Source organism: Phocoena phocoena, chromosome 2, assembly GCF_963924675.1.
Source record: "Phocoena phocoena chromosome 2, mPhoPho1.1, whole genome shotgun sequence".
NCBI classification, from domain to species: Eukaryota; Metazoa; Chordata; class Mammalia; order Artiodactyla; family Phocoenidae; genus Phocoena; species Phocoena phocoena.
The window spans coordinates 47,419,365-47,434,730 of record NC_089220.1 but is presented as its reverse complement, the minus strand read 5'-3'; the positions used below and the strand labels follow the sequence as shown (position 1 = coordinate 47,434,730).

The 15,366-nt window shown below is 37.1% G+C and overlaps 1 protein-coding gene across 1 annotated transcript; it reads right to left on the bottom strand.

The window, feature by feature from the left end:
• Positions 1-181: 181 nt before the first annotated feature.
• On the bottom strand, positions 182-14,605 carry GNPNAT1 (glucosamine-phosphate N-acetyltransferase 1). Its single transcript, XM_065872309.1, has 6 exons — positions 14,510-14,605; positions 6,651-6,818; positions 5,575-5,637; positions 3,933-4,060; positions 2,941-3,002; positions 182-1,409 (listed from the first exon to the last, which is right to left on the bottom strand). Exons 2-6 carry the CDS (start codon positions 6,802-6,804, stop codon positions 1,262-1,264), a joined length of 555 nt encoding a protein of 184 aa, XP_065728381.1. The 5' UTR covers positions 6,805-6,818; positions 14,510-14,605; the 3' UTR covers positions 182-1,261.
• Positions 14,606-15,366: the final 761 nt, after the last annotated feature.

The window sequence follows — 15,366 nt, the reverse complement described above, 5'->3', positions numbered from 1 at the left end:
TGCATGGAGGGAAATCTGAAATCTAGTTGAGGTAGGTGAGAATCAAAGGGATGAGAAACAGGTGATCTTTACTTTCTAAGCTCCTTTTACAAAAGGTACACAAAACTAAGATTTTATGAACCATGACTTGACCTAATAATTCAATAGACAACTCAAGAAAAGCACAGAAAACATTTAGATTCTAACAAAAGACTATTCATATGAACAGGTTTAATGTAACATGAAATGTAAAAGATTCGAACCAGTAGTGAAGTATCTAATTCTTATTTCAACTTAAAAAAAATAATTAAAATAAATAAAATCAAAATAGGATAGTGACCAGAATAGTACCATTATAATCACATTAAACAGAAAAGCTTCCATCAACATTTTAAGAATGTAATAATAAATGCAGTATGATACATTTTAAAATACTCCACTCAATTTCGTAATCCATTTTCATAAAAATGTTACTCAGAAGAGAGGCTCGGACACCCCTGGAAAAATGAGAAATCAGCTTGGAAATACATAATATGCCAGGATTTACTAATTCACTGTTAAAAAGTACCTTATATTTCTCTTAGATATTTTAAACAAATGAATAATTATTACATTTAACATATAAGACAGGTGGTACTTCAGCTACATTAGAATTATATCAACTTTTAGATGTACATTTAAATTGTCACATTTTATAAGAAGTTAATTTTCATTTCTCCTTATTTTAAAGGCTCACCAGGTTTGCCAGTATAGTATTAGGATCAGCAAATGTTGGACTGAACTACATTTAGTTATAATATGTCTAACATCCAATTTCACGTAATATATGTGAAATGATACACCCCTAAGTGGTATTTAGATATATTTCTTTGAAAAAAATATTAATTTTATGAATGTGATAAGCAACAGCCTTATTCACTGTATGCTTTTTTTTTTAATGAGCAGTACAGATAGCAGACATATAACTTCTTACTACCTATACTGACTACTAAGAAATAAAGCCGAACTTTAGAAAAATACAATGCAAGAAAAGATTCAAGTTAAAAATATACTCCTTTGGTTAAAAATCATCCCCTTAACAATTTCATCTGTAATCTAAACTCAGCATGTCTCACCAGCCCAAAGTAATCTTCTAAATGTCATTATACTTGTATTACAGTGTTTTTTTCAATCCAGTATTTATGGAGGTCACTGGGTTGCGGCAACAAAATACTTTAACTCTAGGAAGAGAGTGTAGCCTTGTTGCATCAGCTCCTTTGACAGATGTCTTTCTTAAAAGGTTTTACTTCAGAAACCTCTGACACATGTAGTTTTCTTCAGATACTGTATATCCAAACTTCTTATAGAAACCAGCGTTTTGTGGTAGACATTCAAGGGTAATCTTATAACAGTTCAGTTTCTTGCTTAGCAAAGTAAGGGTTGATAATAACCTAAAATTAAAGAAAAAAAAGGTAGGCAAGGCATAGAGCATTTGTTAATAAAAATGGATTTTAGTAACAATGTGAGTGAATATCACATAAAACTTCAAGTTTTTATTACAGATAGGTTTATTAGATCATGGCCCTTCCCACTGTATTCATTTAAACATTCAAATTGTAAGTGGTTAAACATTTAAATCACCCAAAGCATTTGATTTTGTTTCAAATATACTTTAGTAATCTCCAGCCCATTAATAAATAGAACAAATATTATCCTAAACCCTGAACTCACCCTAAACCCTCTTTAAAAATAGGTTTTAACATTAATATTAACACCAAAGACTAGAAACCTTTTTAAAAATATGGCCAAAATTAATCTTTTTCTCTAGATCTATTCAAACTTTTTAGGAATAGCCAACATAAAATGGGTAAATAATTGCTTTGATCTTTATCATTTTTAAAGTTACTTAAATATTTGTGAAAGAATGTATTAGGTTAACTCTGGATTGGTTGTAACAAGTGTAAACAAGTGTAACAAGTGTAAACAAAGCAAAAATGTATACATCTTTATAAAAACTAGGAAAGATCTACAAAAATTTACCTGAAGGGTTTTCTCATGTTGTATAGATTGAAAAATCTTATTCTGAAGACAGAACCTCTTGATTGAAGTTACACGATTATAAAAGGCATGACTAAGTTACATGGACTAGAAATACTGGAAAATGGTCTCTTTCATTCACTGATATATACCAAATACCTTGAATAGTATCTGGCATGTAGCAGGTGCTTAATATTTACTGAGTGAATTCCTTAAAACTCAGAAGGGATAATATTAAAAAGCAAGTTCTATTTTATAAATAAGCAATAAACCTATGAAACTTACTTTAAAAGATTTAGATAAATGTATAGAGGATTACACTGTGAAGGCTGTTTCAGTACATGCTTCTAAAACTTCGTAACCGAGAACATTTCCTTTGTTTTTAAATATGACAGAGAAATGGACAAATTACTTGGCTCACCAAAAGTTTGTTTCCTACTAGTATAAGAGTACTATTGGGGCTTCCCTGGTGGCGCAGTGGTTGAGAGTCCGCCTGCCAATGCAGGGGATACGGGTTCGTGCCCCAGTCCGGGAAGATCCCACATGCCACGGAGCGGCTGGGCCCGTGAGCCATGGCCGCTGAGCCTGCGCGTCCGGAGCCTGTGCTTCTGCAACGGGAGAGGCCACAACAGGGAGAGGCCCGCGTACCGCAAAAAAAAAAAAAAAAAAAAAAAGGTACTACTATTAAAAGTTAATAACTAAGGTGTTGCTGTTTTAACAGTACACTTCCAATTTCCAAACTTTGTGGTAAAAATTATATAAAAATACCTCATTTCTTCATTAAATTCAGTCTAAGCTATGGAGTGAGAATGAGTTCATAATTAATGATGCTTAAAAAACTTCAAACAGTAAATCACTTTTAAAAAGGTATCTTGCAAGAAACTGTAAACTGAAACACAAAGAGTATCTAATTTATCCAGAGTTACCTTGTTTCTGCCTACTTACAATTTGCCAAGCTGCTTTCCTCTGCATTCATCACTAACAACAACATCTTCTACTCTTCCTCTCTGAAAATATTTACAATGTTTAAAGGACTAAGCATGTAGTTTTATTTTAGTTAAATCAACAAGTGACGGTAAGAATTAATTGATAAATGTTTTGTAAACCTGAACTTTGCAAAATGCAAAGTTTTTTAACTTACTATTATAGAGGAGATAATACAGTCAATCAATTTGTGGCCTAATTTTGCTTTGTCTGTATCTTAAACCTTCCCACCCCATTATTTTAAAGTAAGTCTCAAAATCCACATCACCAAAATGTAATCTTGTCATGAATGTACTACATCCATCATCCTACTCCTTGCTTAATTGCAATTTATTTCAGACATCCAAATACAGTTTATTAATTTCTAGTACAGAAACCACACCAAAATTCATACTTCACAGAATAATTCCAAGTGTTTTCTATCATATTCTCATTGGATTACCTAGGTTTTGTTTTCTTTACTATTTCATGTGAGTCATGAGGAGTGAAGGAAATCTACAGGCATTAGAAGTGTCACAATTAGAACAGAATATATTATTCTGAACCCTTTACTACTGGGAAACTGATGGGAATTTGTGTTAATGTAGTATATTCAAAGTATTGTTTTTGAATAAAAATTAGCATTAGAGATTCCAAACATTACTGCCAAATTCCACGATGCTGATTCGATTTCTCTTTGTCTATACCAATTCTAACACCTTACAGAACAATTTTTAGCAAACAATTCATATTATTAACACATTTTCTTCCTCATAACTCTTAGAAGACAATGGGAAATTGACTGTTACTAAGTGATTTCTAAGAAGCAAAACTTTTATTCTAGCCAATATTTGGCTCTCTCATTTTACAATAAAAAGCAGTGGGAAAACAGACTTGTCTAATGGTAACTCAAAGTCGATTTTGCTAGAAAACACATATCCATTTTACTCATAAGCATTAATATGAACTCATACCTTAGCACAGGAATGGATGAATTTATGTTCTATTATCAGAGTTGCTGTAGCAACTATCTGTCCTAAAGTTACATCTTCCACAACTGTAACATAATAATCCCCAGATTTCTTCATGTGCTCAAAAGATTCTGTGGAAATTGGAAAACAGTGTTATGTGGCAGACATTAAACTTTATTAGGTGCCAGAAAAATACTAGAATTAGCTTACTTCAATAAATATTATTGAATATTTATAGCTATTTTACCACAGTAATTTTAAAGAAAATATCAATTATTAAAAATGACCAAGTAGTTGAAATATCAGCAAGCAATCAATATCAACTGGGACATAGTCCATACATTTAAAAAAATCTTCTAGCAAAATAAAGTAAGACTAAGATAGCTATTTTAGATGAACAGCACTTAAAATACAAATAAATTGTACATGTTGCCATTTCTGTGATTAGTGTATGATAACTTTTATATCTTCATTACTAGTTAACTTTAAATTGATTAACGTTTTCACTTAACAGATATTCACACAGAACAAAACTCTTTGCAGATTTTAATAAGAGAATGTTTATGTGTCTCCATTCTTTAATTTTTAGTCTTTTGATTTTAAAATAACTTGACAAAGTAGTTTTCAATTTTCCCTTTGTGCTCTCAAGTGTTCCATGATTACATGACCTGTTTTAGAAATAGAATCATCATTTTTGTTTGCTTTGAAAGCACCTTGTGAAGTAGATAAAAAAATAAGTCTTCATTTCCCAGCTTTTCCCAAAGCCACATAGCAAACAGGAGCAAAAGTGGAATAAATATCTTCCCCTCAAATTGACTTTTAGTACTTATATTGATGAAATAACATGATTTTTCATCTAATCTGATATGCCTGCAAAGAAGAATTCAAGAATAAAAACTGAGCCTAACAGTCTCAACATACTGTTTATTTCCACAGTCTTGTTCTAGTAATGGGTCTGGAGTGGGAAGAAATAAATTCAATGAAGGAAAAGAAACAATGAGAATCAGGAAATAATAATCTTCATCTCAGGAAGGTCATATAGAGTACAAAATAAAATTACCTATTGAAGGAAATGAAGAAAATAGGAAGACACTGTTAAGAGCATTGGATGGAGTCAGGAAGGTTGTAGTTCTTTTCTTACCAATAACTTCCTGTGATCTTGGGAAGTCATTTGGCCTCTCTTTTAATTTCCATCCTCTCATATGTATTAAAAAGGGGGAGGGATGAACTAAAAGATACCTGCCAACCTTAAAATTCAATATAAATGAACCAAAAAATAAATTTAGAACATATTTTCTTACATTTTTGATTGGGTGATGAAATTTCTGTGAAATGACCTAACCACATGAAAGGTAAACACTACAATAAAAAACACTCTCTAAGGTTGCCACACAGGCTCTATGCTACAGTAATTATCTAAAAGTAGCCAGGTATTTTGTAAAACATGGTAGTTGCTACATTTGGATTCTAAAACAGTTCAGCTACATTAAACATTTAAATAAGAAAATAGCTAATTTGTTATTTGAATAATTACGAGCTATTTGAACAAAACCACAAGTAGACACTGAACAGAGGTCTAAACAAAAATAAAATCTTGTTTCCCTTTATTTCTTTTCCTTCAGGAAAAAGAGACTGTAGGACTTACTCATAAATTGTTCCGGGTTGACAACTCCAGTCTCTGTCAGCTGACCTAGTACCTTAAAAAAACCTAGTTTTGAAAAATAGATTTCAAGTCATGAGAACAGCAAATGAAATATATATCAAAAGAAGTAATGTGTCAAGCTGGTGAGCAATTATTTTTTCAAAACTTTATGTAATGAACTATTTTAAAAGATTAAACTGAAACCCATTATTCTTTCTATTATCACTACGTAAAACAAATAGTAGTAGGTTTTACCAATGTTTTTGCCTGCATAACATTTTTGGAATAGTGCTGACCTTAATACTCAATATTTACAGAACCAGCATGTACAGCTTTCAGTGTAATTTGCATTACATTCAACACAAGGGATGCCTAATTTTCCCAAATATGTGCTTTGGTTTTACTTAAAAATGCAAGATTCTCATTATGACCAAATATGATACTATTTGTAAAATAAAATATAAATAACATTGTTGAGACTACAGTTTTTAAAGATTCCTGATTAATTTCATTAATGTTACTTTAAATTAATGTGAATAGCATAGAATGTTGGGAATCTTAACTTCTATACACCCAATAATTAATATGACCAAAATATAATAGTTTCTTAAGATTTCCTACCAAGAAGAAAACTGTAAAAAGTTAATTTTTGATTACTGAAATTTAAGGAAGTCATTTTGGAGAATTTAGATGTTAAAAAAAGGAATACATGTAGACAAAACCTTTTGCAACTTATCCAAGGCAAATTATCTTTATCCTCATTCTCCATCCAGCTTCTTAGAGAAGATTCTTCCTTACGTGTCATTATACAAGATAATTTCCCCTTTTTGGCTGCTTAATTAGGAAGGAACACTGTTGTACTTAAGTCATTTGAAATACTGTAATACAGTACTGTAATACAGTAACATCTGGTCTGTACACATGGGAATTGAGTTCTCAGTCACTTTAAAATTTAAGCACAAAGAATAATATAAAAGTCCAATAGTATTTTTAAAAATTATAGGCATCATCATCGTGTTTGTGGAGAACACAGAATGCTAACTATAAGTCTAACCAGAATTTGTAAACTGAGTCCATACCTCTATTTAAATCAGCAGTACAAAGAGGCCTCAAAACCAAACCTTCTCCAGGATGTGTTGGGGAAATGGCTGGAGAAAATGTAGCTGTATTCTGACTCCAGTCCACTTCTTTGAGTAGACTTGGGTCAAACATAGGCGTTTCATCAGGTTTCATCTTTGCAGTAAGGTCTAAAATAAAATTTTAAATGTTAAGCCATTTTGTTTAATAGAAGATTGTTGATTGTCAAGAATGTCAATTTTTTTTTTTTTTTTTTTTTTTTTTTGCGGTACGCGGTCCTCTCACCCCTGTGGCCTCTCCCGTTGCGGAGCACAGGCTCCGGACGCGCAGACCCAGCGGCCATGGCTCACGGGCCCAGCCGCTCCACGGCACGTGGGATCCTCCCGGACCGGGGCACGAACCCGTGTCCCCTGCATCGGCAGGCGGACTCTCAACCACTGCGCCACCAGGGAAGCCCAAGAATGTCAATTTCTTAATAAAAATTAATGCAATTAGAAAAATTCTTTAACAGGTATGCAAGGTATTTTATTTTAGCCTATCCTGACTCTAACATCAAATGCCACAGCTAGAGCTCTATAGAAAACTCACAGATTCTATCAGACAGTAAACAAGTGACTAAATTTAGAAGTTTTACACTTGAAAACTCCATTTTCTAATAGGACCTTTAAAGCATTTTTTCCTCTGGGTCAGTGCTACTAGTGTAGCACTGTGAATAGCTGACTTTTCAGGAGCTCTTTTTTTTTTTTTTTTTTTACATTATTTAATTTTATTATTGGGCTAAGGAGTAACTCATCAGTTTTACCTGACACTAAAGAAGACTTACTGGGTGTGTAACTTTTTAAAATATTATTAACCATGAACAGAAAATTCTCTGCATTCACTGGAATATTTGGTCTCAGCTATGATAGATTCACACCAAGACTATCTACTGGATTTTGTTTTCACAGCAGTCTTTCTAAAAACCTGTAAGTTTCTCAGCTACATCTAAGCAGCTTAAGAATAGCCAGTGTCACAAAAACAGAAATATAGATCAATGGAACAGGATAGAAAGCCCCAGAGATAAATCCACGCACATATGGTCACCTTATCTTTGATAAAGGAGGCAAGAATATACAATGGAGAAAAGATAGCCTCTTCAGTAAGTGGTGCTGGGAAAACTGGACAGCTACATGTAAAAGAATGAAATTAGAACACTCCCTAACACCATACACAAAAATAAACTCAAAATGGATTAAAGACCTAAATGTAAGGCCAGATGCTATCAAACTCTTAGTGGAAAACATAGGCAGAACACTCTATGACATAAATCACAGCAAGATCCTTTTTGACCCACCTCCTAGAGAAATGGAAATAAAAACAAAAATAAACAAATGGGACCTAATGAAACTTAAAACCTTTTGCACAGCAAAGGAAACCAGAAACAAGATGAAAAGACAACCCTCATAATGGGAGAAAATACTTGCAAATGAAGCAACTGACAAAGGATGAATCTCCAGAATTTACAAGCAGCTCATGCAGCTCAATATCAAAAAAATAACCCAATCCAAAAATGGGTAGAAGCCCTAAATAGACATACAGATTGCCAACAAACACATGAAAGAATGCTCAAAATCATTAGAGAAATGCAAATCAAAACTACAATGAGATATCTCACACTGGTCAGAATGGCCATCATCAAAAAATCTAGAAACGATAAATGCTGGAGAGAGTGTGGAGAAAAGGGAACACTCTTGCACTGCTGGTGGGAATGTGAATTGATACAGCCACTATGGAGAACAGTATGGAAGTTCCTTAAAAAACTAAAAATAGAACTACCATACGACCCAGCAATCCCACTACTGGGCATGTACCCTGAGAAAACCATAATTCAGAAAGAGTCATGTACCACAATGTTCACTGCAGCTCTATTTACAATAGCCAGTACATGGAAGCAAACTAAGTGCCCATCAACAGATAAATGGATAAAGAAGATGTGGCACATGCATACAATAGAATATTACTCAGCCATAAAAAGAAATGAAATTGAGTTATTTGTAGTGAGGTGGATGGACCTAGAGTCTGTCATACAGAGTGAAGTAAGTCAGAAAGAGAAAAATACTGTATGCTAACATATATATGGAATCTAAAAAACAAAACAAAAAAAGGTCATGAACCTAGGGACAAGATGGGAATAAAGATGCAGACCTACTAGAGAATGGACTTGAGGATACGGGGAGGGGGAAAGGTAAACTGGGACAAAGTGAGAGAGTGGCATGGACATATATACACTACCAAATGTAAAATAAATAGCTAGTGGGAAGCAGGTACATAGCACAGGGAGATCAGCTCGGTGTTTTGTGACCACCTATAGCGGTGGGATAGGGAGGGTGGGAGGAAGGGAGATGCAAGAGGGAAGAGATGGGGATATATGTATATGTATAACTGATTCACTTTGTTATAAAGCAGAAACTAACACACCATTGTAAAGCAATTATACTCCAATAAAGATGTTAAAAAAAAAAGCCAGTGCTTTTCATGCTATTGAAAAATGATCAATTACGGTATTTTCCTCTCTTTTGAACATTCAGAAATGGTCAGGTTCTAATTAGGTGTGGTCTAATAAAACTGAGACTTAAATAAGATATAATGATAGAAAGAATGCAAAACATATGAAGCATAAAAATGGCTGGGGGTGGGGGGCGGTGCTTCCCTGGTGGCGCAGTGGTTAAGAATCTGCCTGCCAATGCAGGGAACACAGGTTCAAGCCCTGGTCCGGGAAGATTCCACATGCCACAAAGCAACTAAGCCCATGTGCCACAACTATCTGAGTCTGTGCTCTAGAGCACGCGAGCCACACCTACTGAAGCCCGTGCGCCTAGAGCCCGTGCTCCGCAACAAGAGAAGCCACTGCAGTGAGAAGCCTGCACACCACAACGAAGAGTAGCCCCCGCTCGCCGCAACTAGAGAAAGACCGCACGCAGCAATGAAGACCCAACGCAGCCAAAAAGAGAAAAAAAAGGCTGGTGGGGCACACTTCTGTGGAACAGAGCTGCTGGAGGAAAGTCTTTCTAACAATTATTAGGAGATTGTAAGGCAACCCTGAACTTTGATTTGTAAGCCCATGCCCAGCTAAAGAAACCACAGTTGACTCTTGAACAACATGGGTTTAGGGTGCCAATCCACACAGTCAAAAATGCGCAGTCGAAAAATCATGTATAACTTATAGTCGGCCCTCTGTATCTGCAGTTCCATAGCCGTGGATTTAACCAACCTTGGAATGTGTAGTACTGTAATATTTACTGTTGAGAAAAATCTGTATATAAGTGGATCCTTGCAGTTCAAAGCCGTGTTGTTAAGGGTCAACTGTATTCTATTTGATACCTGCCTGTACTCCTTTGAAATGAAGAATTTAAAGATATATATCCATAACATACTACCATAAAACAAGAAAGCAATGCCAGAAAAATTAAAGTCCACTTAATAACAGAACAATTTCCCCAATAACCCAACTCCCAGATGTTCCCTATTTCATAAGTCACAATATGCTTAAGGGCAACTATTCTTAAGTTTTCCTTAAAGGTCGACTGAACTGTATAACCCTATGTAACTATTATATATAGGTTTTATATATATATATATATGTATATATATATATATATACTCTGCTGCAGTATAGCAGAGGCTTTGGGAAGGTACTGTGATGTAATAATAGAAGTTAACATTGGTTCAGCACTTATGTGCCAGCATTGTTCAAAGAACTTTACACATTACTAATTCACTTACTATAACAATCCTACAGGGTAGGGATGATTATTATCTCCATTTCAACAGATGAGGAAATGCAGGTGTAGACAAGTAACTTGCCCAAGGTCACAGAATTAGCAAAGCTGAAATTGAAACCTAGACGTGGAAAGAGCATGAGCTCTGGAGTCAGACCTGGTGTTCAAACATCAACTGTGTGATGATGGCTAAGGAAGTTAAACTGAGAATGTTTCCTCATTTGTAAAATGGAGATGAAACTGTTAGAAGAAATGAATTACTGTATACAAGTACCTAACAGTGCCTGGCACAGGGCAAGTGTTCAACAAGATACACTGATACTTCAGTTAGCAACTAATTTAAAATTTATTTTTATACGTCCTTGTTAACTTTGTTCACCTTTAAATTAATTCATGAGTCAGGCACTGTGCTGGGTACAGGAGCTACAAAAAGATGATCTATTATGTTTATGTTAAACTGAAAGCATTCTTGGAAAGGAAAGAAAGAACTTTAAAAATAATAGATACAAAAATAAATAAATAATAGTTACTATGTAGAATACTGAGAGGTTTGTTTTCTTTCCCTCAAAAAGGACTCAAATCATGTTATGCTGTAAAAACTATGCCTGGATCTAAGAATAGTAATGTAAGGAAATTGTGATGATCAAAACAATCATTCATAAAATTTAACAAGCTTATGGTCCACTTGAAACAGATTTTTTTGTAGATTAATTTTAGTGCATGCACTTTAGTATTTGTCCCTGATAATTGGACCCCTGAGGCTTTTGAGAGTACTCTAATCTGAAAGATGGATAACAAAATTGTTTTTCAGGTATACAGATAAACAGGCAGAAGTCTGCCTTTATTTATCAATAAAGTAAAATGTGTACACTAAGTGCAGAAGTCAGAAAGTATTACAAATTTAAGTTCTTCAAGACAACATACCATTTAAACATTTTGATGTTCATGCTATTTAACATACAGTTGTAAGCATGAAGTTTAAAGAAAGCTCAAAAGGAAATGTGGATGGACATTAAGATAATTTAAAGTTAACTAGATTTCTTCTTCCTATAAAGTTGCCTGAGTTTACAATGAAATGTGCCTAGAAAACTCGCAAAATAGGGTTAATAATTTCTGAGAGAGAGAGGGGAGGTACACAGGAGGAGAATTAGGATTATGAAGCCTTTAAAGGATTTTAAACAGTAAATACTAATATTTTCCTGTGCTTTTCTTTAATCGATGGTCTTATTCCATGAATGATAAAAATACATGATACTGGCTAATATTTATTGAGTACTTTATATACAAATGAAAATACAATGAAAGATCTATCAGACTAGAAAGCAGGCACAGTAACTAGCTCAAGATAACAGAGCAAATAAGGAACAGTGAGGATTCGCAACCAGGGCCAGCTTCAAGGACACAGGGCCCCGCACTTAATTCTCTGCTGCCACTGTCGAAATTGTTAATGTTGCCACAAATTATGCAACCATTCCTGCGTGACTCCAGACTCTCTACTCTGTAGTACTACAGAGGCACTAGTGAAGGTGAATTCTCTACTTTATTGTGCAAGAGTTTAAAATTTAGTCAAAGCAGCACTTATATTTGGAAAGTGAGAATTTCAGGCTAGTTAAAGTACTTAATGCATTCTGGATAGAAATAAGAATCCATATTCTTATGGCAATCAAAAATTAATATCAAGGGACTTCCCTGGCAGTCCAGCGGTTAAGACTTAGCCTCCCATCGCAGGGGGTGCAGGTTTGATCCCTGGTTGGGGAGCTAAGATCCCACATGCCTCGTGGCCAAAAAACCAGAACATAGAACAGAAGCAATATTGTAACAAATTCAATAAAGACTTTAAAAATGGTCCACATCAAAAAAATCTTTAAAAAAATTAATATCAAAATGTTTACATGAGCTATTTTACAAAACGGAGCCATACTTAAGGTTACCTTCTTTTATCTTATTCTGTCCCCATACAGTAAATTCTGCTGGTGCCCAATTAATATGCTGGGCAAGTTAAAGTAAGATGTGATTTGATACTAAATTTCAAAAGCATTTATAAAAGAGCAAAACAGGTAAATTTATTTGGTTTACAAAAGAAATAATTTTCAGCATCTTAAAGTGCCCGCAGGTACCACAATATAGGAAATTTCAGTAAACAGAAACGCACAGTTGTTTGAAGCTGAATTTCACCATTATCATTGGGGTCTTATTTTGTTTTGTTTCTTTTGGTTTTGCTTTTTTGGGTTTTTTTGGCCACGCTGCTTGTGGGATCTTAGTTCCCCAACCAGGGATCTAACCTGGGCCTACAGCAGTGAAAGTGCCGAGTCTTAACCACTGGACCGCCAGGGAATTCCCTCATTGGGGTCTTATTTTGAAGATTTTAGATTAATTTTAAAAAGTAAACCCTAACCCTTCTTAAGTATTTCTCAAGTACCTTTTCTGTTTAACTACTAAGTTAACAAGCATTTAAAGGCCCATATATGCCTAACCTTAGCCCAATAAATGCCTAGTGAATGAATAACTAATGGTATAAAGACTTATCTGGTTAAAAAAAAAAAAAAAAAAAAGACTTATCTGGAGATCACATTTCAGAATATCTAGAAGAAAAAAAGATTACCAAACTGCTACAAGTGATATCACAAAAACCATACACCATATTCATTTTTACTAAGATCACATCAGGTTTTCAGTCGGTTGCCAATTCTTTGGACATAGTTTCAACAGGTTTCTCAGCATCTATAGTGCACTAGAATATACGTGGGGAGGAGCTGCTGCTAGAATCAAGCAACTGAGAGCAACAAGTAATAAGATACTGGGAATGAAGATTTCAAAAGTTGATATAAAAATTAAAAAAAACAATCTGAGGTCAAATCTAAATGGACTTTACATATCTCAGGAGCTTTCGGGGCATTACTGTATGACTTCAGTACATGGTTAAAGCAGGAAGGGGGCCCGTGTGCTGTTTGAGACTTTGGGGTTCGTCTACATACATTTTATAACTATTTCAATAGTAATTTGACTGAATTGTGAATCTAAAGAACACTTCATTCGGTGATGATTTTAATAGGCCTAGCTATATTTATTAAATTATGCAATTACACTTCAGTTGAGAATTTTAAAATTTCCTGATAGTTTATTTGATCCCTGTGACTTAGGCATTATTCCCAGTCTACCCACGAGCAAGCTGGAGCACGTGGAGCTTTCAGTACTTGACCCCAAGGTAACACAGCCAATGAGTGAATTGGGACTAAATCCTCCGATGTTCTCCCGTCTTGAGCTCTACAGTACCATACTCAATAGAAGCCAATATTTACATCATCGTGCCAGACAGGAAGGTGTCTCCCCTATTCTAAAAAATGTCAGTGAATCCTGCCTAATGAAACTGACCTAAATGATTTCTTGAGGTCCATTCTAGGATTTATTCACGAGTGTATATCCTAACAAAACTATAGTCGCCCTTCAATTTTTTATGAAATTTTAAGAGTTCGACTTACATAAACAGCTCCTATAAGAGAAATCACAGTACTCAGTGTTTCTAGGGGTAGAAGCCCCCGGAAGAGACAAAGGATGTCCGTCTTTCCTGCGGTGAAAACCCCGATTTAGTCAGTGCAGGTGATCTTCGGAGCCGAATCATGTCCTCAAGTGGCTCCTGACCGCCGTGGGGTGCTACGCGGAAAGGAACGGTGGAAAACAGGGCCAGAGGCGTTCGTGCCCATTTCAAAACCGATGGCGGCAGAGACTGTGAACAACTGTCTCAATCCCCCACGCTAAAGCCTGACGAACGAAAAATTAGTTTCGACCTCAGTCTCTGTTCCTGCCTGCTAGGGCCACCTCCTGCACGGCTGGACCACTGGCCATCATCCCTAACCTCTGCTCCACACGTGTGTCCGCTCAACTTGCTCCAAACTGCCCTCTACGCCCTCATACGCACCCAGCTGGCGAAGATAAATGCCCAGCTCCCCGAACGGAACCTCCCCCCGCCCCGGACCGGGCCTAGCCCGCCTCGCCCAGGGGTAGCAGTCACACCTGTTTGATAAACCTGAAGGGCAAGCCCAAGCCGGCACCCAGGGCATCCGGCCGGGCCCCGCTCTCTCTCCCCGACCCCCGGTCCCCCTCACCCGTAGAGACCTGCAGTCGGCGCTCCTCTCCAGGCCCGTCGGATTCTCACCCACCCGGGTACACAGCACTAGATTCACATCCGGCTTCAGCGGCAGCCCCACCTCCTCCACCTCCGGCTCTACAGTCTCCCGCAAGGCCGCCGCTCCGCGAGCCGCCGCCAGGACGTGGCAGCACCGACACCACCAGCCCGCCCCTGCCCGCTTACGTAGGGCCGCTTGCAGGCGGAGGAGGCAACTGCGGGCGGAGGCGGGGTCGAGAGCCTGGGGGGCCGGGCGGGGGCGGGGCCTGCGGTCGGCGTCAGCACGTGAGGCGGCGGCTGAGACGTCGTGGGGACTCCACCAGGCAGGCGTGCCGGCAACGAGTCCTGGCACCGCGCGGCGCCTGCTCCTCGCTCCCTGAGGCTTCCCCCGCGGCCTCAGCATCTCGGCTTAACTGGACATAATTCTGCCTCGGAGTCAGCTAAGCACTGTAAGTGGTGACTAGTGTGTGCATCTTTGGTTCCCAGAGACCAGAGTCTCGGCCTCTTCCCTCTTCGTTTGCCCCTCGTTGCACCTTCGCTTCGTAGTCAGTTCTTTCATTGATTAGGACTTTGGCTACTCGCTGGAGGCTCGAATCTCCTCATCCCCAGTTTTCTGAGTCGCACATCCTGCCTCTGTGAGGTGGGACCCCTGCATTCTACTCTGAGACTACGTTTTATTTCTCGCTCAGATCCTTTTTGGATGAACACGGGGGTTAGGACAATGATTCTCAGCTGCGGCGATTTTGCCACCCAGGAGGCAGTTGGCAATGTGTGGTCATTTTCAACCTCAAGTCTGGGTGAGAGGTGTTACTGGCATCTCTCCAGATGATAGAGGGT